This window comes from Clinocottus analis, unplaced genomic scaffold (assembly GCF_023055335.1).
Source record: "Clinocottus analis isolate CAN_PGR_092001 unplaced genomic scaffold, fCliAna1.0.p SCAF_18, whole genome shotgun sequence".
Lineage (NCBI taxonomy): Eukaryota > Metazoa > Chordata > Actinopteri > Perciformes > Cottidae > Clinocottus > Clinocottus analis.
Genome location: NW_027175909.1, coordinates 1,670,431 through 1,696,965, shown reverse-complemented (window position 1 = coordinate 1,696,965; position 26,535 = coordinate 1,670,431). Strand labels below are relative to the sequence as shown.

Genomic DNA, 26,535 nt, shown 5'->3' with positions numbered 1-26,535 from the left:
CTAGCTGAAAGCATGGCAGAGCCTTAGGCTTTTGGAGCTGAAGAAGTTTTAAAACGTTTTTCATTGGAAACCATTCATTTTTATTTTTATAAAAAGTTTAATAATTTAAATATTTGAAAAAATATGAAAAATGTAAAAGCGTAGAATAATAGCTGAACGTTTTGTCAACATTTGAAATTTGAAATTGTGTCTCTAGCTGAACGTATGAAGAACCTGCAAACGTTTGAAGTTGAAGATGATTTGAAGATTTCCCCATTGGGTCCCATTTTAAAAAAAATCATAAAAAGTTTAATAATTTAAAAATTTGAAAAGTCTGAAATTTGAAAAGGAAGTTGCACACGTGTGCTTAAGAAGCTGAATATTTGAATAATTGAACTTTTTTCTGTAGCTGAAAATATGAAGGAGCTGAAGAGGTCCAAAATACGTACGGAAGAAATAGAATAATAAGTTTTTTAAAGATTCGAAGAACAATAGTTGGAATGCTCGAAGCATTCCAACTAATAAGCCCGCAGGAGAACATGAAGTGTGCTTCCAGCATGGGGTCTCTGACCCCATGCGGCTGAAGCCACACTTAATAAAACATAAAAATGCATTAAAAGCACTTTTTACGTTACGTAAAACTTGTCATGTTTATTATCTTAGATTACGAGCAGTGAAGCCTGAATGTGCACAACTCAACTTTCTAAATCCGACACGTAATAGTTGTTATAATACATACTAAAAGAATATACTAACAGTAATATTGACCTGTAAATACTGCATGATGAAGAATAATACTAAGAATAGTATTTTTGAGAATTTCACAGTTGACAAAGAAAATGATAGGTTTCCAAATCAATACTGATGACTATTACTTTGATTGTAATTTATCATAAATCACGTGTTCAAGGGAAGATTCTCCAATTACAACTTCCGCCTCTCATAAATATGGTAAATACATTTTATGAAGCTAATTTGGATTTATATTCGTCTTCCCTTCTGACATCGGCACATTCCATCCCAAGCAGCAGGTTATTCATCGGCTATAATCATGTGAGAGGCATTCTCACACAATAACAAAGTTAGCCAGCTTTGGCCAATGGAGAGGCTCTTTATGGTTGTACTGTAAGGTCAAAGTCTTTGTATGAGCATTAGAGTGTGGCTGCACATCAAACCCCAGTAAAGTAGTTTGGAGTGTTCAGGCAACACATCTCTCATGGCTGCCACACAGCAGCTCTCATGGCTGTTCTTCATGCTCATCCTCCTTATGGTGGGATTACAGGGAGAGCCGAGGGACACAGCAACGAGACCACACAAGAGGAGCGTTGGCAATGACCAGTGAGTTGTGCTTTGTATCGAATAAAACTGACGTATAGAAATGAATCAGAAATGATGACCTTCACCAACATTACTCAGCAAACATATTGTTAAGTTATAAAATTGAAAAACAGATAGTTGATATAAAAAATTACTTTGTAATATTTTCTTTTTCATTTTAGGCTCATCAAATTATGCAGATAATAATGTTTTTGAGAGCAGCATCATTAATATTCATTAGTATACCAATTATATGCTTTGTGTATGTAATGTATGCCTTTTCATGAACATTGCGCTAATTTCACTTTAGGACGGAGTTCTTTATCCCACTTTTTTGCAAGTGATCATTGCTTCAATTGACCATTGTATAACAGGGATATAGCCCTATTTGGAATACACTTAAACTCTTCAGTAAGATAAAGAACAGGCAGCAAACCAGGAGCAATTTGTCAAACAATTTATATCCAGAATTATTATTTCAACAAGGAAGCATTATTATAAATGCCCTGCTATTACACACAAAACCCCCTAAAGAAAACATGCAATAAATCTCATTAACCTAACATTCTTGAAATCCTTAGTGTTCAGAACCACACAAGTCTAATAATAAAACATTTGCATGGTTAAGTAGATGTATGTGTACCAATAGGTCTAATTTATAAAGATAGAAAAAAGAACAATCATTCCAATGTCTGCACGCAAATGTAAAGGGAGTGCGTCCAGATCGGCTAACATCTGTGTCTGTAATAGTATTAATACAGTGACGATTACTGTGTCTCTATTAGTATTATGACAATGAGGACAACTGTGTTTGTATTAGTATTACTACAGTGGTGATTACTGTGTCTGTATTAGTATTGATAATAACTGTAAAGGGAAGATCGGCTAATACAGCAGCAACTCAATGTCTTCCAAATGACAAGCTTGATAGTCCCACAATCAATCTGAATATTGCCCCGGGTTATAGTGATGATAACTGTGTATTTATTAATAGTAATACAGCGATGATAACTGTCTTAATTAATATTATTACAGTGATGATAAGTGTCTCTAAAGCTGATCCAGCTGTGATCAGCTCAAGCTGCCATCAGAAACAGATGTTGCTTCACATGGCACGTCTCAGGGACGTAAGGGAAACATAGATACACATACTCGTGGATACAGCAGGAGGTGACTAGTAGAAAGCAGGTTCCACGGGAAGACATTATCCCGCTGCCCCTTCCACTAGACCTTCACAGTGGGATTCCTGATCGCGTTATATTTTTGTACCCTAAACTTATTCTATGGTCGTAACTCTGGTTGAACTAAATTCAACTGCTCTGTACTAAATCTATCACCACATCTGTAGGCCTCGAATGCTGTCCGATGATGGTCACCTTGTCTTTACAACCAGCAACAGTAAAGAAATCCGCTTCCAGACGTCAGGATCAGGTCGGGTAAAAGTGGATAATGAGGATCTCACTCAGCTTCTGAGTCAGGTAAGTTTACACTTATCTTTACGAACAAACGTGCACACGTCATGTGATGGAATACATTAGCCCTACAGTGATGGGGTATAGTTACCATGCAACTGCTGCCCCAAATAGGTTACCTTTGCTGTTGTGGTTTAATACAGTATACTAGATACCAGTAGCACATTAGTCCATGTCTCTTTATCTTGACTTTAGTATGTTATTATATTAAGGGGTAAATGGCAAAATTGAATGTCAAGTAATTAGCTTAGCAGAACAATCAGAAAATATTAACTGCTGTATATGTAACAAATTTCTCATCAGCATTTACACAACGCAAAGCCTAATGCTCCTCATATGAGTCTATGAATGATTATCAAGTTAGGAAGCACATTCAGCAGTTTGGACAGGACCAAAGATCAGTGGTTGGGGTGGAGCCACCAAGTACTTGTCTAATGTTCTGAATTTTGCCAGCAAAAAAGTAGACAAATTGATTGCATGTTCAGTTGGACTGGAGCGTAGCAGTTACTCAGTGCGGTTACATGGATTCGAATAACTGGCTTAGTCCGACTAAAATCGAATTATCCAGTTCATGTAAACACCTTTATTCGAATAACTGTGGTCCGACTACGATCCGATTAACACCCCTGGATAACTCGATTCGATTCGATTGATAATTCGAATAACGCTGCATGTAAACGCTGAATCGGATCGGAACTGGACAATGCGTTTGTGCGCATGCTCAAGATCCCGCCGCCCCCTCCCTCCCTCCCTCCCAGGTCGTGACCCGGAAGTCGAAAGAGACGATAAGTTGTCACGGACGGCAGAAACAAACAAACGTAAAAGTCGGGTTACGAGCCGATAGGACCTTCGGTGGGTGTCTCCGCTAGCTCTCTGATGTAGCCAGCCAGCGCTGCTGCTAGTTCCCCGTTTGCTCTGCGCCAGCTCCCCGACAACCACCGAAGCTAGCGGGGTTCTCTCCATTATGAAGAGTGAAGAGGTCAAGCGGAGATGGCTGTATCACCACTACATGTAATGAAAACAGCGCCACCTGTCGTATCGGATATGACATGCATTCGGCCAATGATTCGATTTATTCACTGCCATGTATATTCGGATAACAGCAGTTGCCCCGAAAGAGAGCATAGTCCGACTAAAGCAAGATTCGAATTAATGCCAGCATGTAAACGCACTGATTGACACCGGAGGGTTTGTTCGCCTGTCAATGGTAGCACATAAAGCGTGTGTATCTTTCATGTTTTTAGTTAGGATGCCTTGCATTTCTAAGTTCCAAATTATAATTGCTAAATCTCTCTTTATAGATACCATAGTGAACCTGGAGATTAGTTTATCGGCACCTGTGCTCAGCTTTCTGACACTCTCTTTTCTCTATTCGGACTAGCTAAGTATCTTGGAGGAATACAATAAAGTTTTCTAGGAACTAAGCAGTATAACAGCATGTTGAGGATAATAGTTATGCGCTCAGTCAGACTATCACCTGTGTTAAAGATAGGAAGGAGGAAATTTAATTTTGTGTTGATTTTGGCAGCGAGGTGATGCTTTGCTAATAGATGGAGAAGGAGATGCTGCGGCCTAAAGCAGACCTCTTCCCCTCCCACAGGAGCTTCGGCTGCAGGTCGAAGGCCGCAGTGAGGCCAGATCTGGGTCTTATCATTAATGCCACTATGTTGGATTTTGTGCAAAATACAATGAAATCATGGAGGTTCACAAGAAACTGCTGCAACTCAGACGGACTCAAATCCAGCTTGCTGCTGAGGACAGACATTAATCCAGCCTTGATGAAATAATACAAATCTAGCATTCGTGGAAATAATTTGACAGAATAATTCACAATTTGTTTTAAAACAGTTAACCATACAACACTAAACTCATTTCTTTAATTTATGTGGAGAATTTCTTCAGGAACTATTTTGTCTTGAGCTTTTATGATGTCTGTATCTGTCTGATTTTCAGATCAAAACCAACAAAGCAGACATTACTGACATTAAGGTTAATGGAGGTGGAGTTTCCCCTGAAATTACCAACAAACTAAACCAGCTCGATTCCAAGGTAGGACACTAAAGCTTGTTCTTATAGAATGACCATTTATTGTTTATTTTTTTATTTTTATTAAATCAATGAAATCCAGATAGAAATTACATTTGAACAAGACTAGTGGTTACTAGTCTCGATGGACTTATTTTGATGTCATTCAACCGACTGTTGTGCGGTTATAATAAAAGGTCTTTAGAATTTATCTGTACAAATATATTTTTCTTGTCCTGAATGTACTGCACATATGCCATACAACAATTTTCCTATAGTGTTGTCTTTGTTTTCCAGGTGTCAACACTTCAGAATAAAGTGACTACACTTGAATCAGTAAGATATTTAAAGTCAAACTTTTTGTTTGTAAAGGCTAAAACTCAAGATTGTAGCATACACATCATGTTACCTTTCTTCTCCTCTTTTCTCCTCCAGACAATCCAAAAGTTGTCTTGCACCAGCAATCCCTGTCAGAATGGAGGAACATGTTTGAACGTACTCAACTCATACTACTGTCTGTGTCCCAGCAACTGGGCTGTGAGTTATATATTGTTTGTACATTCTGGGGGGGTTATTACTAGTGAAACAAGTTTTGCTTGAAATCCCAAATACTCAAAAGCAGACTAAGTTATACTTTGTCCAGAAAAGTTTAGCGTGAAAAGCTAAAAGTGGATACACATGTAAATTAGAAAAAAAAGTCGAGCGCAGAAGCAGACACAAAAATGCTCTTAAAACCAGATTTAGCAGAAACATATGCCAGTCGGTTGCGCCCAGATAATCATTGCTGAATTTCTAGAAATTCATCTTCTTACATTCAGTCAAAAATACATACATAAGTAATACAAAAACACAAAATCTAAATCAATTGATAAAGCACAATACAAAAAAAAATATTTATGCGCTTGTGTGTGTGTGTGTGTGTGTGTGTGTGTGTGTGTGTGTGTGTGTGTGTGTGTGTGTGTTATTGGTGTGTGTGTGTTTCAGGGTCTTAACTGTGCAACAGATGTGAATGAATGTCAGGTGTATTCTGGAACATTTCAGAGTTGCCAGAATGGAGCAACCTGTGTCAACAGCCCTGGATCATTCAGGTATGTCTTAAGCTTCCCATCATACTGATATTGATGGGCTGTAATGTAATTCATATGTAGCAGTCTATTATGTATAGACACCCATACGCTCCTCAACAAAAAAGGCTAAAGCTGTACTTCACATGAGCACAGTGTGGTACAACTAAAACATTTTAAAAAAAGAGCCAACCGGCCTTTCCTAGAGAAACTGCTTGACCGTCTGTCTAGGTGTGGTACTGCAACAGTCTAATAGAGTTTTGTTATACCATATCAGCCCACTAGAGGGCAGTAGATAGTTGTTGGTTCCCTGATCAGTCCCGTCTGTGGAAACAACATTTTAGATCATATCAGATCATATCATATTAAAATGTTCTTAACTATATTTTACATTTTGTCAAAAGTTGCCACACACACACTTTGTCACAACACATACATTATCTAACATGCAGAGTATGTACTCCTTCACGAATGCTTTATGCTGAGTATTGTATTGCTATACAGCTACTTTTATGGTATTTGAATTCTATATCTGTTTCTATGCAGTTGTACCTGTTCTCCAGAATGGTCCGGGACTCTCTGTACGGTGCGTTATGATGATTGCAGGAATGCGGGACAGGACCTCTGTGTACATGGCAAATGTATTGATGCAGATCGGGTTATAGCTGGACAGGTAACCAGTCACTTAACAAATCTAGTACAGTGGTGACGGCGTTGGTTCTCAGTAACATCGCCAACATGACATGTTGAGTCACTCCCGAGTCACAGCTCACCACGTCACAAACCCCAGATAAATATAGTAATCAATCAATCAGTCAATCAATCACTGTCATTCCACAAGGAAGCATTACAGTAAACATTTGTTGAATACAGACCTTATTTTCATATTGACTGCTTATATACATAATATCACTTTACACCTGACACTTTACACATGACTTATAGTAGTTGAGAACCACTGCTCTGACCATTCAGTATTATTTAATCTTGTTGTGTTTTGCTGTAGATATGATTTTGAATGACACTCGTGTCTTTTTCCCACAACAACCAGCCTAAATTTCAATGCATTTGTGAAAGTGGCTGGGCCGCTCCAGCTGGGAACCCGTCCTGTGTGTCTGATGTTAATGAGTGTAACCGACCCAACAAACCATGCTGCACCAACCCTGCTGTTCCCTGCTATAACACCCAGGGGTCCTTTTACTGCGGAGCCTGTCCTGCTGGTAACAACTCATACTGGCTTTTTTTTTTTTTACATGAACTTGACTTCGCTATCTGATTCTTGTGAGTTTAAGTCTTTGCAAAGTAGAGTGAAATCTAGAAAATAGGGCTGAAGCAGGAACAATTATAATGTATTTTATTTGCATCGGGAGGAATGTAAACATAAGGCATCAGAGAAAAACTTAATTACAATCATTAGGACTGCTGTGAAGCGTCTGCAGACCAAACAAAGGTTCAGTGTCTCATCAAGGACACTTTGCACGAAAATTGAACTGATGAGAAAGAGGCATACGACCAAAGACACAGATTCTTGTTTCATCATATTAAAACTTTTGGACATCCCACGTTTCATTTGTACTTGAATTTGTGAATTGCCACTCTGTATCTTTAGCTGTGTGTCTGAATGTGGATTATAATCTCAATACGTTGGCTGTAATACCCTCTAATATGTTTCAGGTTGGCAAGGAAACGGCTACAGCTGTCAGGATGTGGACGAGTGTTTGATGGATAATGGAGGCTGCTCCTCCACTCCTGTGGTGCAATGCCTAAACACAATGGGCTCCTTCCACTGTGGTCCCTGCCCTCCAGGTATGAGAGTTACCAATGTAACTACCGTGCTATGAATTCAGCGTGACCCTCCAGAGACGGTATATGATCTGGATATCCATCATGTGCAGGAGGTCAAGACCTTCTACCGACAAAGTCCCATATGTGACTTTGATGACTCAAGCATCTTGATAGAGCGGAATGACACCCAGCTATGGGGTTAGTTCAGGCTTATAAGATTCACAAATGCGCACAGAACAATTCACAAATATAGTTGATTTACAAATGCACACAGAAGGATTTTCAAATACATTCCAATAATTTATATAAATGTAAAAAAAACACAAACTTTATTAGTTTTTTATTGTATTATCAGATTTTCTTCGTGTTTCATTCTTCCCGACTGTTGCTCAGGGGTTAGCATTTCAGTCTTTCAATCATAGGGTTATTGGTTTGTGCCCTGGCTCTGCTAACCCACGTCGGTGTGTGTCGCTTTGGATAAAAGCGTCAGCGAAATGTAATGTAATACTTGTGTTAGCAAGTATATTTAAAAAAGCGGCTGCCAAGTTTTTCCAGATGCATGCTTGAAGGCTAAACAAAAACCTACCAAAACATGGTCGGACTGGGGCATGCTGGGTACCCAACTGTGCATCATTTTACGCTTAAAAGTGTGACGCGTTCTAAGAAACTTTCCCCCGACCACGGAAGCTGACGCAGTTATAAAAGTCGAAGGGAGGGAAAAAAAACAGTCCGGCCACATTGGGATTTTTTCAGGTACTAATATACTACACACAAGGATTCGTAATGCTTTATTAGATTCCTAAAAGCTCGTAGGTATACAGAAGAGGTGTCTTTTATTGAAATTTGACTTTGTAGAGTTAACTTAATTACGATCTAGTGAAACATTATGACATACATAAACTTAAAGGTAAGTTTCAACAATTTAACCAAGTAAAGTTAATCAACGTTGTGGTTCCGGAGATCCTTTAGATTATGTTACTTATCTTATTCCTCTCTTTTCTTGTCTGATAATGGGCGCCGCGAGCTTGGGGCGTACAATAAACCTGGAGAAACACTGTAGGTCACTTGAGACGAACTGCTTTTAAAGACCAGTCTGGCTTTTGTGCAGGCTACGAGGGGGATGGGAGAACATGCACCCAGACCAATCTCTGCGCTACCAACAATGGAGGCTGTCACCCGTTAGCCACTTGCTCCTTCAGCCCAGGTAAAAACACACATATACAAGATTGCAATATTGTGTCTTGTGAAAAAATAAAGACTTCCACTGGGAAAATGATTTGAGGTTAAACTGATTAAAGATAATCAGTCAAGGCATCAGAAAAGGTGAGTCACGCTTTTTCTAGATTGGCTGAAGGTAGGGCAGGAGGGTCTTCGAATATAAAACAGCTACAACAAAAAGATGACTTATGTGTGCAAGGGTAAAAAAAAAATGCATTTTTTGGGATGTGCACAGGGCCACAACCCCATCTCTACAACAAAGCTGTATGTGTTTTGTTTATATTAAGTTATATAAGTAATATGTCACTTTAGAGGAAGAAAATAGAGGTGGCTCTTCTACTAATGTTGGAACAGTTTTCAATGGAGCCATTGTTGGTCAACCTTCAGGCGCTCATACCACCACTATCTTCTGCATTGTATCAGAAAGCAGATCACAGTGAAGTTAAATGTGTTTTTGTAAATTGAGCAGAATTAACCGTATGTTGCCAAATGATTCTACTCATGGTGAGCTTTTAGCTTTTTAATGTTTAGAATATTGATATGTTTATAAAATTCCTCTTGAGGATTAATAAAGTATATATTCATTTATTCATTCATTAAATGCAGCATTTAATTGTTCGTTATATTGAGAAAAAAAACACTCGTACTCTCATTTATACACTCATTTATATCAGTGGCGGGCCGTGCGATTCAGACCTAGGCCTTCAATGAGTGCCATATAGTCCACATCACGGGCTGACTGGGGGAAAAAAGTGTCCCAGACCGCAGACTACAGCAGACACCCATCCCGTGGAGCCACACTGCACGACCACAAGCATCGAGGGAGGTCAAGCGAGAAAGAAAGAAAGAAAAAAGAGACGCTCCTGTTGACCGACGGGTGGGTTTCCGACATCACTGCAGGCCCCTGACGGCCTTTACGTGGGCCGATCCCCACCCTGGCGACGCAACACGGCACTAAGGACAGTGCACCTCGGTCAACAGAGCAGCTGGCGCGTCCCTCCCCGGCGGGGGGAGAAGTCCCACCAAGCACTGATTCCACGGCCCCGGGCAGCGGCGAGGTCCCGGCACAGGCTCTCTTAAGCAAGCGACCAGAGCCGGCGTGCCACCTTCGGCCCGGGCCTCTCCAAGCCGACATAGAGCCGGTCGCGGCACACTACAGTGGAGGAAATGCACCGGTCAGCACAGCAAGGGGAGAGCACAACCCGTCAGGTCAACAAAAATGCATGTTGACCAAATCTGTCAACAAAACCGCCACACTGCCCCTGCACAGTGCAGACATGACATTGCAGCACAGCTGCACCGGCAGCAACCTCTCACCGCGCCAAGGAGAAGCCGCGGGTAGAAGCACCAGCACCCCCAGGTGCAGCAGCAACAGCAGCACTGTGGCTAGTTTATGATTAAATACGACTGCAAATGTAAAAGAAAACAGTAACATAAGTAGGCATTTCACTCACCTGACGCATATAAACCTCTGTGGGAAAAGGGTCAGGATCCCACCTTAGGCCGGCCCTCATAGCCGGCCAGATTCTAGGTTCGATGACTGACCAATCACAGCGCATGTTAATGGTCACGGATTATTGAATTTGAATTAATCGCGATTAATCATAATTAATTGAGGAAACAACAGGTGATTAATCAGGTACATTTTTCAACCTTCCCCAGACCTAATCTATCTATCTATCTATCTATCTATCTATCTATCTATCTATAAATATAAATATATATATATATATATATATATATATATATATATATATATATATATATATATATATATATATATATATATGTATATACACACACACACACACACACACACACATATATATATATATATATATATATATATATATATATATATATATATATATATATATATATATATATGGTTTATAGTAGAATATTATGAATAGAAAATACAAAATGGAATAATAAATATCTTCTCAATAAAGGACTGACACACTCTTAACTCTATCTGATTTGAAGACATTTTAATATAATATAATATGAGTTTACAAAGTGTTCAGTTAATGTGGGACATGACCATGCATCCTTCTCCTCCTCACTCCACCCTCCCACATCCACCAGGCACCAGCCTCCCTGTTTGCAACTGTCCTCCAGGCTACATTGGCAGTGGTTATGGACCGACTGGTTGCACCCAGACGAGCAACATCTGTCAGACCAACAACCCCTGTGCCAACGGACAGTGTGTGGTGAGTGTGCTGCAGATATGTGAGCCATCACATTTTATTAGTATTAGTGGCTGCAATGAGCCTGCTTTCTTTTACAAGTCCTTTTATACCGGTATAGCAGGCCACTCTCAATTCATACTCAATGTTGAGATTAGATCTGTATTCCATTTTGAGAAATGCAACAGCCAAAAAGTTTTTGACACACCGTCAAGAATCTTGGCCGTCGCACATGCGCACGTGTAACCTGTTAACTGTGTAATGTAGACATTTCCACGAAAGTACACACATTTCACCATCTATTTATTAATTAATTTTTATGTCTGTGTATTGAGAAGTTCTCATATAGCTCATAGGGAGTGGTCATAAAAAAAGTATATATATATATATATATATATATATATATATATATATATATAACATTCTTCTTGTATAAATAAGTTCACAATGTCTGACTAGTGCCTTGCTGCTGTCACAGGCCACCACCTCAGCTCCTGGCTACACCTGCAATTGCAACTCTGGCTGGGAAGGAGTACACTGTGACCAGAATATCAATGAATGCTTGAGCAACCCCTGTCAGAATGCAGGAACTTGCACTGACAGCATTAATGGATTCACATGTACTTGCACTACCCAGTGGACTGGCCCACTCTGCCAGAGCCCACAGCAAGGTAAGGGCCGGACGAGAAGATGTGGAGGGACTGGGTAGAGGAAGGACAAGAGGTGACGTGAAGAAGTAAGGAGGGATAGGCAATAAGGAGGTGTAGAAGGGCAAGGACAAGAGGAAGAGAGTAGAAAGGAGAGACACAGGAAGGAGTGAAGGGACTGAATAACAGACATTGGGCACTGTTCTAATAGACCGTATTGTTAATTATCATTACACTTTAATCTGTTTGCTTAAATCTATGTGTGTTGACAGTGTGTGGAGGTTACCTGGCTGGCCCTGCTGGTTCCTTCAGTTATCCCAACACCCCAGGTCATGATGAATATGACCACCAGGTCAGCTGTGCCTGGGTGATCCGCATCGAACCCAACAAGGTCAGCTACATCCCTTTATTCTTATCTACTCTTACTTGACTTTCTTTCTGTTATACCAATCTGGGCAGGTAGTTTAAGGTCCAGATGATGTCCTCTGCATGGATTGTGGCGTTGTAAGTTCTGCTGCGATAATTTTCCTGTTCCCGGTAACTGCCCTACACTGCATTGTGGACTAATGTTAAAGTGAATGCTTACCCGGGTCTTGCCGCTCTGGTGTAGTTGCTTCTTCCACCTGCTGACTGTGGTGTAGCTGCTGGATGTTTACTAAACCTTTGGGCTGGGCAAGCAGTACAGTCATGAGATCAGAGCAAGCAGCGTCTGTAGTCTAATGCCAAAACAACAAATTAAAAAAGACAGAAATCATCATTAGTGGATGTGACTATATTGAAATGTGAAAGATTGACAAAGAGCTTTTGACTTACATATTCTCTTTCCTTTAGATTCTGCGTATTACCTTTCCTTTTTTTGATCTGGAGAGCAGTTCCAACTGCAACTACGACTTTCTTCAGATTCATGATGGGGACAGTGCCTCTGCTTACATGATTGGAAAATACTGCGGCCAAAATAACCCACAGGAGCTTCAAAGCTCCCACAATTCTCTATATTTCTGGTTTCGCAGTGACCACTCTGTCAGTGCTGGTGGCTTCACAGTTGCCTGGCAGTCTCAGGATCCAGGTAGGAGTATTTGTTACGCTCTGGTTGATTAACTAATCAAAGTTTGAACTTCCTGAAGTCACTCATGTGACATATAATGCCTGGTTGAGAGGTCACCACGGCTCTGAAACCCTCGGAGTGAGTTAACCCTGAGATGAGGGAAACTGGTTTTCACTTCTTCTTCCTATTACCATGGTAACAGGCTGTAAACCTGACCAGTTGCTGGTGAGTTTATCTCTGTCTGCTTCCTCTCACATAGACAAATACGTTTTCATTTCCTCATTCATTGAGTCCCTTTTATGGTATTGAATGTTTACTGTCAGTCAGAATGTAAATCCTGGTTGGATGTGTGTTACTCAGGGAAATATACAGTTACTACCGGTATGAGTTTTTTTAGGAGCACAAAAGAAAGCAAGAAATGACTAAGTCAAGTCTCCCTCCGTTCAGAATAAAACCTCGGCCTTCTTTTTGGGAGAGGGATTTTTTTTAAATATAAATATATATAGATACAATTTTTATCAAACCACTGTGAATCTGTGCACACAGTTGATGTCAGCTGCCAAATGACCAAACACATTATTACTAGATAACTAGGGCTGCAATTAACGATTATTTTAATAATCAATTAATCGGTCAATTATTTTTTCGATTAATCGATTAATCTTAACAATAAAGAATTTCGAAAAAATAAAGAAATACAAATCAGAAACCTTAACAGGATTAGTTTGAACATCAGAACTTGTTCTCCGCACTCACAGACATGCACACTCACACACTCACACACATGTACACTCAGACGCACACACTTACACACATGCATACTCACAGACACAAACACTCACGCACATGCACAGACACACATTCATAGACATGCACACTCACAGACAAACATACACACACGCGCACTCACACACACACTCACTCACACACACACTCACATACTCACAGACACACTCACAGACATACACTCACAGACGTACACACTCAGAACTCAGAGAAGAAAAGATGGCCGACTTAAAGAGTTAACGACGATTTTAAGCCCTGTTCGTGGGAGCTATGAGCCGGGCAGCGGGCACTTCACCGCCCTCTGCCACCGACTAAAAGAGACCTGATCTCAGCAGGATCCTTTAAATGATTCGCTGTCTCCGATTTCTCTTTAGAGATTATGGGTATCTAATAAGCGATCTTTATTCGTTTATTATTCATTCACAGTAACATTACATCAGTTTGACGTAGGGAAAGGTTAAGATTTTAACTCAATACCAATGCAGTATGTACTCTTCCAGTTGTTTGTGTACGCGCTATAACATGCAATTTTTTCAATTCCATCCATCCATCCATTATCTTAACCGCTTATCCTCATTAGGGTCGCGGGGCGCTGGAGCCGATCCCAGCTGTCAAGGGGCGAAGGCAGGGTACACCCTGGACAGGTCGCCAGTTCATCACAGGGCAGAATTCAATTCAGTTTATTTTGTATAGCCCAAAATCACAAATACAAGATTTGCCTCGGAAGGCTTTACAATCTGTACACATAACATCCCCGTCCCAGGACCTCACATCGGATCAGGAAAAACTCCCCCAAATAAAGAGAGTAAAAACCCTTTTACAGGGGAAAAAAGTGGAAGAAACCTGAGGGAGAGCAACAGAGGAGTATCCCTTTCCCAGGATAGACAGAAGCAATAGGTGTCATGTCACCACAATGAGCAGGAGTGTGGGGAGGGGAGGGCATCTGAACCACGCAGTCTGGAGAGATTTAAAGTGATGAGCCCCTCCCAATTAAAAATAAAATAAAAATATATTTAAAAAACAAACAAACATGCATTTAACCCATGATCAAATAGTTGACACGTTGAAGGATTGCCAGATTAAGCTCGCGTTAATGCGTTAATCAGCCCAGCCCTAATTAAAACCAATATTTTCATGGATAAGGAAGCCTATCAAGGTAACCAAGACATGAGAAACAAATTGGATGATAGAAAATTGCTTTTAGTGTATTTTACAGCTGATTTAAGACACGGGTCGCCTCCGGCCTGCTAACACAGGGGATGGCACTAAAAAGCTAACACAAGAGAAAGATTAGTTTAACAGCTGATCGCGCCGCACCGCTCCCTGACGGCAGAATTCAGGCTTAGACTCACCCAAGTTTCTGGTTTCATAAAAAATAATAACAATGTTGAGAAAAAATCAAAGCAATAGAACAACATTCTGTACATCCTACACTTACAATAATAGCAATGAGAGTTGATATAATAATGTGGCTTTGGTTTTAACCACTGAGCCCCAAAAAACTATATAATGTTAACATTGAAACTATTTCCTCCTTTGTGAAATATCTGTACATCTATAAGTGTAGGACTGCAAGGTCAGCAAGCTGTTGTATTGTTGCAGCGTATGTAGAGTTTTGAAGGTCAAAGGGTAAAATCTGTTGTCATCTTATCTTAGTGTGTGGAGGCGAACTAACTGACCACTATGGCAATATTAACTCACCTGGTTACCCTGGAAACTACCCTCCGAGCCGAGACTGCTATTGGACGGTGACCGTGGAGCCCGGCCTCCTCATAACCTTTGCATTTGGGACTCTCAGTCTGGAGCAGCACCCTGACTGCAACTTTGACTTCCTCGAGGTGAGAAATGCTGGATGGGGTAAAAACAATGAACAAAACAATCACATTTAAATGTAGTTCAACTATCTTGTCTAATGAACACAGTATTTCTAAAGCATGGCTACCCAAGGAACCCATTTTGATTGAAAACTATATTTTAGTGTCAACAACACTCTTTCAACCATATCCCATCCCTCAAACCCTCTCCTGGTTGCCAATACAGAAAAGCTGTAATATTGGCACAATTGTTTCTATTTTGTCAACCGTGTGCACTGTGTGCCACTCGTAATTCAATTTCATGCAACAAGCCGAATGCAATTCTTCCTCTAAACATCGTAGATCCGGGATGGTCTTCTCGCTGAAGACCCAGTTCTGGGGAAGTACTGCAGTACTGCGTCACCTCCCCCCTTGCAGTCCACCGGTCCAGCTGCATGGATCCACTTCCACTCCGACTTTAGTGTCTCTGACCGAGGCTTCCATATTACATACACAACAACACCAAGTAAGTAACTGTCCATGTCATCATGTAATGGCTGAAACATATGCAACTGTCTCACATGTTAGTTATTAGAAAATTATGATTATTCTTGACCTCTATAACATGAGTTTTATGTGTCAGCGGTCTTCAGAATCAAAATCAAAAGTTCTGTGAGAGCGGTCTTCAGAATCAGAATCAAAAGTTCTGTGAGAGCGGTCTTCGGAATCAGAATCAAAAGTTCTGTGAGAGCGGTCTTCGGAATCAGAATCAAAAGTTCTGTGAGAGCGGTCTTCAGTTGCTCTTATATACAAACATAGAGAAATATAAGATTACAATGTAAAATAAATGTAAATGATGTACAGTGTTTAAATATAAAACCCTAACCACTGTAACACAATATATGCAGAGAATACAAAAATGTTGCAAAAAGAACAAGGAATAAGAAAAACAATAAGTAATGCATCAAACACACACAACATACAACTAGTGCAAAAAAAAAAAGAAGGTAAATAGGACTTAAACCAGTTTAGTGTGGTACCTTCAATACCAATCAACTGGTCTATCTTCTGTAATAAGATGTAATGGTCAATGGTGTTGAATGCAGTACTAAAGTCTAACAAGACAAGTGCAGAGACAAGTTCCCTGTCTCAGTGGTCCCCAACCTTTTTTCGCCACGGACCAGTTTCATGTGAGAATACCGGCATAAAGACCATGATAAAGTGCATGAAGATACAACTCGCCATTACGTCGAATTAGTGGGAGCCCTGAGCTTGTTTCTCTGTTACGAGCCGGTCCTGTCTCGGGGTGACAGGAGACAACAACCCCCAACGTGTGTTTTTTATGTCCAGTCTACTGACTCTACTCTGTAACTTAAACCTTTATGTGCATTCTATAACTTAATTAAAACCCGCTACACAGCTCAAAAAGACTTTCAAGTTTTATATTCGAGGTAACTATACGTCTGAGGTTACGCATAGACGGATATATCCGTTCATTTTTCAAAATAAAACATATTTCTGACTTAAATTCTTAAAAAAAAAAGAAGAAATCATTCATTCTTACTCTTCGGCCCGGTAGCACGGGACCCACGTACTGGTACCGGGCCGGTTGTTTTTGTTCTGTATGAATACACAGATCCATAAAGCTATGATCTCTGTCAGCCTAGTCACAGTACTAAAGAGAAACCTAGGGTTATTCTTGTTTTTCTATTATTGTTGAGTAATAGGCTCCTCTGGCATTACGGAGAGCCTTATATGTACTCCTCCAGAGCGTTAGAACGCAATATGCCCTCAAGCTGCAACAGCAGCAGCAGCAGTGATGTGTATGATTAAATACGTTTGCACATGTAAAAAGTAAGGTACGTAGCCAGCATTTCACTCACTACATTTCCGTAATCCTCTGTTTGAAAGGTGTCATCAGTACACAAGCAAGTCATAATCTACCAGCAAGGTAGCCTTTTGATTCTAGGTTAAAGCAAGAAGTTTCTAGCCCTTCCTGAAACGTCCTCCATGAGAAAGGCGTTGCCAGTACCAAGTCTACTCCTTCAGTCATAGAGTATAAAAAAAATACACCAAGCGAAACTATGAACATGTAATTACTCCTCTGAAATATGTTTCAACAACAATTTACTCCTTTACTTCCCACTGAGTTCAGCCAGCTAGTTTTCTGGTCGACAGAGGTCATGGTACCCCACTGACCAATCACAGCGCATGTTAGCCACGCGAGCCCTTTGACCAATCACACATCTAGGGTTTCATGAAGGCTCTTTTATGTATTTTAACTAGGCTATCCTTAAATAAAGGAAGACAGGTGATATGTGATTGGATAAAAAATGCTGTTAAACAGGTCCGAAGAAGCCATACAGAAGGAACAGATGAAGGCAGCTGTGCAATGAGAAAATAAGCTAATAGGGACAAATAATTATAATGCAGTGTATTCGTGAAAAACAATTACATTATAAAAAAGTTAGAACTTTTAATGATATATATATATATATATAATTATTATTATTATAAAATAGTTACAACTTTGTGATTCGGTTTAAGCATTCAGAGAAGGCTTAGAAGGCCCTAACGGCCCACCACTTCCAAATACTAAGTTCCCTGGACTAGAAAATACTTAAATTACATTTTTAGTGCTTGGAAATAAAACCCATAACAACAAGCAAATCTCCTGTCCAGAGCAGTGTCAATGTCTTGCTTTATGTGATGAGCTGCGCTGGAGCTCCTCACCCTGACATGTGTTGTATCTTAGGTGACCCTGGCTGTGGTGGTACCTTCACTGACAGTGAGGGCATCATCATCTCCCCCAACTGGCCCAACGACTATGCCCACAACCGTCAGTGTATCTATTTGATCAGGTTGCCAGAGGGTGAAAAGGTGGGCCTCAACTTTACTCACATGAGTCTGGAGAGTCACGGCAGCTGCACTTTTGACTATGTGGAGGTAGGACTCATTTATGACTCAATGACATGAATCCTTGTTCTTTTCTTGAAATGTTCTTAAATAACTAATAAATAGTGCAACCCCATTGATTGTAACAAAAATATTTAGACACTACCTGCTTTGTCAAATATGTTTTTTTTAACATAACTGTTTGTGTGATTTTGTTAATTAACAATACTTCTTCCAGCACAATGTAGGCTCTTTTTCTGTGTCCCACCTTTTGCCAGGTTTCTGCAACTGAAAGCAATAGTTAAGGTTTGGGAAGGTTGTGACTTTGGTTGAAAATTGAAAAAGTCTATATATGATGTGGAACACATCCCAGCTTACACTTCAAGTCAGCAATGACTTTGCTAAATTACATCAAGATCACAACCAATAGAAGAGAAAACATAAATCATGTAGATGTGGGAGGAAAACTATTTAAATATTTTTGTTCAATTAAAATAAAAATGTTCTTGTTATGATGATAAGAAAATATAACTTGGCTGGCACTATTTTTCCAACAAGTGTATTAGCTGACACTTATTGAACCGTCTCAGTTTGATTCTGATGCCTCTGTATGACCTACATCAGTAAACGAGACTATCAGAGAGAAGATTGTCTCAGATTGTTTTATACAGTCATTCCTAATATTAATCGGTCCCCACGGTTGGATTCTGATAATTCAAAATTAAATCATGCAGGTTTACCAGAAACTCGCTCAGCTCAAACACTAGTGGGGCATCCAGCAGAGACCAGCCCAACAGAAATGAACCTGCCTTACTGCAGAGGACAGAACGACAGAATGATTTGGGGGGGAAGGGAGGCATGGGAGAACCAGAACAAATTGAAATGGTTGACAGCCATCTTGGAACGCAATCATTCCTTACTTTTATAGCAAGTCCTTGAATCTGAAAAGAGCAATACGTCAAGCAACCACGTCAACTTCTGAACAAGAGATAGTTTTGTGCAGTGGATGAAATAGTTTTAATAATCAAGAGCTACAGTGGGTGATTCTGTAAATTCATGTGTCACTCTTCAAATATTAATTGAAATTTTACACTGTTACATTTACATTATGCCATGATTCTCATTTTTTAAATGAACACTGCCTTTAACCCATTTCTCCTTCCTCTGCTTTTACCCTCTTACCATCTATCACGAACCTCTCCAGGTTCGTGATGGCAGACTGGAGACTGATGCTCTGATAGGGAGGTACTGTGGGAGCTCCCTTCCAGCTCCTGTTCTCTCATCCTCCAACTTCCTCTGGATCCGTTTCAGGTCCGACAGCTCAGTCAGCCTGGCTGGTTTCAGGGCCGTTTATACCGTTGGTAAGATGCCACACAAAATATTTTACGTGATATGACATATTTATGTTTTGTTTGTTCTGTTCTGTATGATTAGCTTTTACGGCACTCGTTTAGTGGACCAGGAAACACCCTGAAAAATCACATGAATGTAAATCAAATTGTTTAATGCTACTCAATGTTATTTAGTGTATTTAAGATATATTCAGTCATCTAAACATTCAGTCTTCAATATTGATTTCAGACAAGTTATATTTGACAGGAATAAAGAGGAGCACCAGTAAATGCTGATGAAGTAATTATCTCAAATGTCTGACAAAAATCTATGACAAATATCTGAATATGGAAGTCAAAGCATTACCTACTGACCCATCATTAACCCTTTCTCTACCCAGATTGTGGAGGTATTTGGTCTGGGACTGGGCAGCTACGCTCCCCCTACCACCCCGATGCCTATCCCCACAGTAAGGTCTGTGAGTGGGTCATTAACCAGCCAGAGGGCTATGTGGTCACCCTCAACTTCCTGTCATTTGACGTTGAGGGAGGATCTTGCAGATTTGACTTTGTTGAGGTAAACAAATGTAAAAATGTTCATGTCAATGAAACTGTTGGACTTAAATATTAAATTGACCCCTAAATAAAGACTCTTCTTTTACAAAACATTATAAAGTAAAACCAAACATTTTGCTTTTTTCTACACATATAATAAAAGTGGAGTGATTGTGAATAGTGGATGATGTACAATGATGCTTGTGTCTTCTGTCTTCCAGGTGAGGGATGGCTCCACGTCTAGCTCTCCTTTGCTGGGGACATTTTGTGGAACTGAGATTCCCCCCAGGCTCCAGTCCACTCAGAGATCTATGTACATCCGCTTCAAGACCGACTCCTCTGTCAGCAACCATGGCTTTGAAGCAGGTTATGGCTCTGCTTTGGAGGGTGAGAGAAATCTATATTTACTTAAACACTAATTCATTGCATGTCACCAATGATAATGTTTATTCGTAAGAAATGTAACAAACTGTAATAGCGTACACCTTTTATCCTTCTAATTTTGAATATATTTATGTGGTTTGATTTTGTTTGAGCATTTTAAATCTTACTATGGCAAGAAAAAGATTAATCTAGAAGAAGCAAAAGTTAAAAAAAAAAGAACAGGGATCATCTCAAACAGTCCCATTTGAGTTAGTCCCAGTAGACAGCTCCATTCCCTTTAAACAGAGTGTGACTTGTAGTTGAAAGCTTCTACAGCCAGTGAGTGGGCATATGATCTTAGAATTGTTTGTTATGTAGACTGTCTTTCAAAGAATACCAGTTTTCCTTCTGAACATATTACTGCAAAAATACCTGTTCTTAAACACTTTAAACACCATGACCAAATACACAGACACCAAACTTGAATTAAACTACTATAGACTCATGTCATAATATATATCGCGTTAACTTTTCAATCGATTAACGGCGTTAATTATTTGATCATGCGTTAACTGCATTTTTTTTTTTTTGGGGGGGGGGGGGGGGGGGCTTTTACTTTGAAAGCGATTGATTGAGGTGCGCCCTCACGCTTCCGTAGCATCACTGGACTATTAGCCAACTTGAGCCCGACATGAAATCATGTATTGTTATGTAGTTTCTGTCCTCAATGAGCACTGCGCGAGCGAGTCGCTCGCCTCACAAAGCTTCATAGGTGCTCAGTCTCCCGGCAGTCTCGCTCTGCAGGCTCAGCGTCGCCGGATTGAACATGAATCGCGTATGCTTAAAGCTGCCGCTGATACCTGTCACCTGTCCTTCACATCTACACCTCATTTAACCAGATTTTAGCAAAAAAATCATGTGATTAATCAGTTATTTTTTTTCAACTTTGCTCAGCCCTAATAATTAACTAACTAATTCATGACTAATTAACTAACAACAGTAGTGCAAAGATGTGACCAAAAGAACAACAATATAACATTGAGTGATTGGTTTGACCAGAGGTGATTTATTATAAAGTGTTGTTGCAGTTGGCAGGAATGATCTACTGTATCTGTCCTTGTGACAGTCGAGTTGAATCAGTCTGTTAGAGAAAATGCTCCGTTGTCCCTGCTGGAAGTGGCAGAGAAGGTGGTTCGAGTTATCCAATATGGATATTAATTTCTTCAGTGTCCTCTTCTCCACCACCTTCTCCAGACTGTCCAGTTTGCAGCCAATAATGGTGCCGCTCTTCTTAACCAGTTTGTTATGTCTGTTGGTGTCTCTGGCTCCAATGTTGCTCCCCAGCAGACTACGGAGACGAACAGTGCACTAGCCACAATCAGAGGGCTTTACATAATAATATTCTCCGAGAGGAATATCAGTATTTTGGTATTTTTGTGAACATGTCAAGCTACTTTGACCCGTTATCCTCTTTTTTCTGTACCAGGCTGTGGTGATACCCTGGTCAGTCCTTCAGGCACCATCACAAGCCCTGGCCACCCCACCAACTACCCCCATGGAGCCAACTGTATCTGGTACATCAGTGTTACCCCAGGCAACCTGGTTCGGCTGTCTTTCGATTCCTTTAACCTGGAGTACCACATCGACTGTAACTTTGATTACCTGGAGGTGTACGACAATGGCACTGTGGAGACTGGAACCAAGCTTGGCAGGTATATGTATATGCATACAAACATATATATATATATTAGTGCTATATATATATATATATATATATATATATATATATATATATATATATATATATATATATATATATTAGGGCTGGGTAAATTAATGCGTTAACGCAGCGTTAAATCAGCAATCCTTTAACGCCAATAATTATTTTATCATGCGTTAACTGCTTTTTTTCGCATTGGGAGGGGCTTATCACCGCCCCACACAGGTGCTGCACGTTAAATGTCTCCAAAATGGCGTAGTTCAGAACTAAGAGTCTTACGGTGCTTCCAGTCCGGCCCGCGTGAGGTCAATTAAAAATTAAAAATAAATAAATAAATGCACACCATAAATGGAATACAACAACACTGCTTTTACGGGGATTCATGTACGTGTGTGTGCACTTCCGTAACTTTAGCGACAGGCAGTGTTGCCGACTTGCCGACTTCAGCCTGACGTAAAAGCATGTGTTGTTATGTAGTTTCTGTTCTCACCAAACACTGTTTGTGTTGTTCCCTGATGAATTGTAAATGTTTCTTCTGGTACCTGTTCAGAAAAAAAAGGTTATTTGTCAGACTTTAGTCAGAGCTAGGTGATGCTACACTGTGTTGGCTAGTCTGCGTTCAAGGGGCAGAACTTTGCGATGCTTCAAATGCTTTGTTTGTTGTACTTAAGAGATTTTGATGCTTTGTATGTGCAGGTACTGTGGGCGTTCAGTGCCTCCTTCCATCACCAGTACTGACAGACTACTGACCCTACTGTTTGTGTCGGACTCAAGTTTGGGCACAGAGGGATTCTCTGCTAGTTATGTCTCAATCAATGCCACCACAGGTACACTATTTTTTATCTTCCTCTGTATTTTAGTGAATATATTTCAGAATACTGACAAACTCATGTTTCACCACAATAATTAACTAGCTACTAATTAACATTTGCATGCCACAGCAGTGTTTAGATAATGATGTGTAATAAAACTCCCACATCTTGTTTCTTTGAAGTGGGTAGCTATAAAGTTATACTGTTTACAGTGTATTTTGTCGGTTCCCTTCGGGTTTTCTGGTTTCCTTCAACAGTCCAAGGACATGCAGGTTAGGTTAATTGGACTCTAAATTGCCCGTAGGTGTGAATGTGAGAGTGAATGGTTGTGAACTGAACACCTGTCCAGGTGGAATCCTGCCTTCATCCAATGTCAGCTGGGATCAGCCCTCCATAGGATAAGCGGTTTGGATGATGGGAAGGAATAAAATGAAAACTAGGATCTACAGATTATAAGGTTGTCATTTCTCTCTGAACAGACTGTGGTGAGACCTTCACCTCCTCTACAGGCTCATTCAGTTCACCCAACTACCCTGCCTACTACCCCAACAATAGAGACTGCATTTTCAAGATCATTGTGCAAGTGAACATGCAGATTATGCTGAACTTCAGCAGCTTTGAGCTGGAGGACTCCTATCCTTCTTGTGGCTTTGACTTTGTTGAGATCAGGTAAGGCTCAAATTAATGTTGTAGAATTTGTCTGTCTTCAGAGAATACCTTTTCGTCAACATCCAAGCATAACTTTCCATTTACACATGACAAAATCTTTAGATCTTTTCTAGTCTTCCAACCACTCAAAGTGCTTATATCATTCACCCATTCACCTTCATTCATACATTGATGGGAAGAGCTAAAGTTCATCAGGAGTAGCTGACATTCATACACAGTAGGCACAGCTTCGGGAGCAGTTTGGGGTTAACCAAAGGACACATCCACATGGGCAAGCTGAGCCAGGGAACTGAGTCGTCCCTCTGTTTGAAGGACGACCTTACTCACCACTGAGCCAGTCAGGTTTAGAGACCGCGCAAACAAAGTTAAAAGTCTGAACTTCAGTCAGGTTTAAAGACAGAGCAGATAAAGTTAAAAGTCTTTACTTGTTATCAACTGGCAGAAGAATGTCAGAAACTAGGCAGAGTTCGAAGTGTCAAAAAGACCATTTACGGTGAGAGCAGGAGGGAGGTGAATGGGTCCAACAAGCCCAAGACTTTTAATAAAGTCTTGTGGTTTTATTGCCAATTTGTAAACAGAGCTATAGATTGTATTTTGTAACTATTTCACAACCTGCCATTAGTCTGTGTAGATCAGGGGTGTCAAACACATTTTAGTTAAGGGGCCACATGCTGCCCATTTTAAGCTCAAGTGGCCCGGACCAATAAAATCATAGCATAATAACGCATACATAACGACAATATTTCTCTGTTTAAATCATTGGTGAAGGTTTTTGGGTGATAAACCCTATTTTAAGGTCTTTCTACATTAAACTAGAAACATAAAGACCAAAATCAGCCCACTGTTTACCTGCCTGGGCCCTCCTCTGCAGATTCCTTTGTTTTGCGACACATTTGTAATGCCACTTTTATGATGTCATCTATTTCTAACGACTTGCAACACAATGCCTCACGTTGAAAAATACAGTGAAATGTCCAAAAACTTTATTCTCCATTAGCAGCATGTACTTTCTCCCTGAATTTTGTCACAACGCCTGTTTTTCTCCCAATCATTGATCGTCTGTTACCCGATTGACTGCACGGGTCCAGTGAGTCCACCCCGACCTAATTGGCTGTAGTGGGTTCTTTCATAAGTATCAACTCAAGGAACTCCTCGAGGACCGCCAAAGTCTCATAAACACCACAAATGAATATGGCCAGTTGAGCCATCTAGTAATATCAGTGCTCCCAGTGATTGCAATTGTGACTCAGTGGCCTGTAAATCAGTGGATCAGCTGTTTAAGCCCCAGCTTTGCTAATTTTAACAGTTATCCGGCAGGCTAAACTGGACCCCATGGTGGGCCGGATCCAGCTTTATGTTTGACATCCCTGGTGTAGATGAACTGCATGGGCTGGTGAGGGAAGTGTGGCCAGCTAAGCTTGTCGGTGGGGCAGTCAGGACCAGTAGGCAGAGAAACAACCTTAAATCAAGCAGCTGGTGTTACATATTTTTCTTTAACACTCATCTCCACATAAGAGAGATCTGTCTTTGTACTCCTCACATTTTCAACTTCCACCTTCTTTCGTAGGGATGGTGGCTATGAGACATCTCCCTTGATTGGTAAGTTCTGTGCATCTCAAGGGCCTCCAGTCCTGGTATCCCATAGCAACCGTCTTTGGGTTAGATTCCACTCGGATAGCCTTGTCACGCTTGGTGGATTCAATGCCCACTGGGACGGCACACAGACTGGTGAGTGGTTCATTTTTTTAATGTTAGTTTATCTTCTTGCAGCCAAGTTAAGGAGAGAAAATAAAGCATCCAATCATAACCACAACCTCTTGGAATTTAAGACAATTTGGACCATATTCATGTGTTCTTTATCAAGTGTACTTTCAATGTTATAACTTTGTGAAAATTAATTATTCTAACCATTTGTATTATATTATTCCAACTGAACCTGTATGTTGTATCTGTACTCAAGAAGAGCATCATACTTGGTCACACGGCACACTTTAGCTTTTAGGATAATGTAACTTTACTAATCCAGAAGAAAATTTGTGTGCCAAAGATTGATCAAAGATTACAACAGAAGAATAACAAAACACAATAGAGTAAAACACAAACATGTATGAACAATGGAAAACAATAAAATAAAATATGAATTAATAAGTATGGAAGACCGATGCCCACCGGACTGAAACGCAAGGCAGATTTTGGTGCTTTCTTTCTGTGCTTCCTTTCAGTGCCTGAGCTGATTGAAATACTTTTTTTACACTCAATGTTGGACATCAATACTAAAAAGGTACTGCTGTACTGTACGTTAAAAAATATACAATTTGGCCTATTTTAAGTATCGATACCTTATTAAAATAGCGCGGATAAGACTGCACTCACTGCCCCACTCTGTCTGTCATGTGCCTGCATGCAGAGACTGCATGGAGGCCAGGCTCAAGGAGGCGGGGCTGTTAATTTGGTGTTTGCCGAATTCAAGAGCAGCTCCGAATGGTTTAGAAAAGCTCACCCAGTTGATATTAATGATGTATTTATGTATATTTATCTAAGTGTACTGTAAACTGTTGTTAACAGTTAATATATTATTCATAGTTTGAAGTAAAACAATTTCAAGCTGTAGTTTGAAGTCAAGTTTTTATTTATATTTATAGTAAACTTCAAACAGTTAATACATTGTTAAATGTGAAGAAAATGTTTTGCCATGGCAATACAAAAGGCTTTCTTTAATGCCTTTAATGTTTTTTGTTTATTTTAAGTATCGGTTCAGGCATTGTTTATGCACCGGTGTCATTTTAAAAGTATCGTTTTAGCAACGGTATCGGAGAAAACCCAAACGATACTCTTCCCTATTATTAAGTGTAAATGAAGTAATACTGAAG

The 26,535-nt window shown here is 40.1% G+C and overlaps 1 protein-coding gene across 2 annotated transcripts in view; it reads left to right on the top strand.

The window, feature by feature from the left end:
- Positions 1 to 3,581: 3,581 nt before the first annotated feature.
- Positions 3,582 to 26,535, top strand: part of cubn (cubilin (intrinsic factor-cobalamin receptor)) — a 63,395-nt gene continuing 40,441 nt past the window's right edge. Inside the window, exons 1-23 of one of the 2 annotated variants that reach the window (XM_068581673.1) lie at positions 3,582 to 3,779; positions 4,722 to 4,817; positions 5,091 to 5,129; positions 5,229 to 5,330; positions 5,778 to 5,881; positions 6,404 to 6,530; positions 6,909 to 7,077; positions 7,532 to 7,663; positions 8,751 to 8,846; positions 10,949 to 11,073; positions 11,528 to 11,720; positions 11,969 to 12,087; positions 12,528 to 12,762; positions 15,184 to 15,365; positions 15,684 to 15,846; positions 18,076 to 18,266; positions 19,420 to 19,576; positions 19,948 to 20,123; positions 20,323 to 20,488; positions 21,951 to 22,176; positions 22,881 to 23,011; positions 23,476 to 23,665; positions 25,233 to 25,393. In XM_068581673.1, coding sequence (XP_068437774.1) covers positions 3,759 to 3,779; positions 4,722 to 4,817; positions 5,091 to 5,129; positions 5,229 to 5,330; positions 5,778 to 5,881; positions 6,404 to 6,530; positions 6,909 to 7,077; positions 7,532 to 7,663; positions 8,751 to 8,846; positions 10,949 to 11,073; positions 11,528 to 11,720; positions 11,969 to 12,087; positions 12,528 to 12,762; positions 15,184 to 15,365; positions 15,684 to 15,846; positions 18,076 to 18,266; positions 19,420 to 19,576; positions 19,948 to 20,123; positions 20,323 to 20,488; positions 21,951 to 22,176; positions 22,881 to 23,011; positions 23,476 to 23,665; positions 25,233 to 25,393 — 3,301 coding nt within the window. In that variant the 5' untranslated portion in view covers positions 3,582 to 3,758. Of the gene's footprint in view, positions 3,780 to 4,721; positions 4,818 to 5,090; positions 5,130 to 5,228; positions 5,331 to 5,777; positions 5,882 to 6,403; positions 6,531 to 6,908; positions 7,078 to 7,531; positions 7,664 to 8,750; positions 8,847 to 10,948; positions 11,074 to 11,527; positions 11,721 to 11,968; positions 12,088 to 12,527; positions 12,763 to 15,183; positions 15,366 to 15,683; positions 15,847 to 18,075; positions 18,267 to 19,419; positions 19,577 to 19,947; positions 20,124 to 20,322; positions 20,489 to 21,950; positions 22,177 to 22,880; positions 23,012 to 23,475; positions 23,666 to 25,232; positions 25,394 to 26,535 lie in introns of those variants that run through there. The other variant, XM_068581674.1, reaches the window with a different exon arrangement.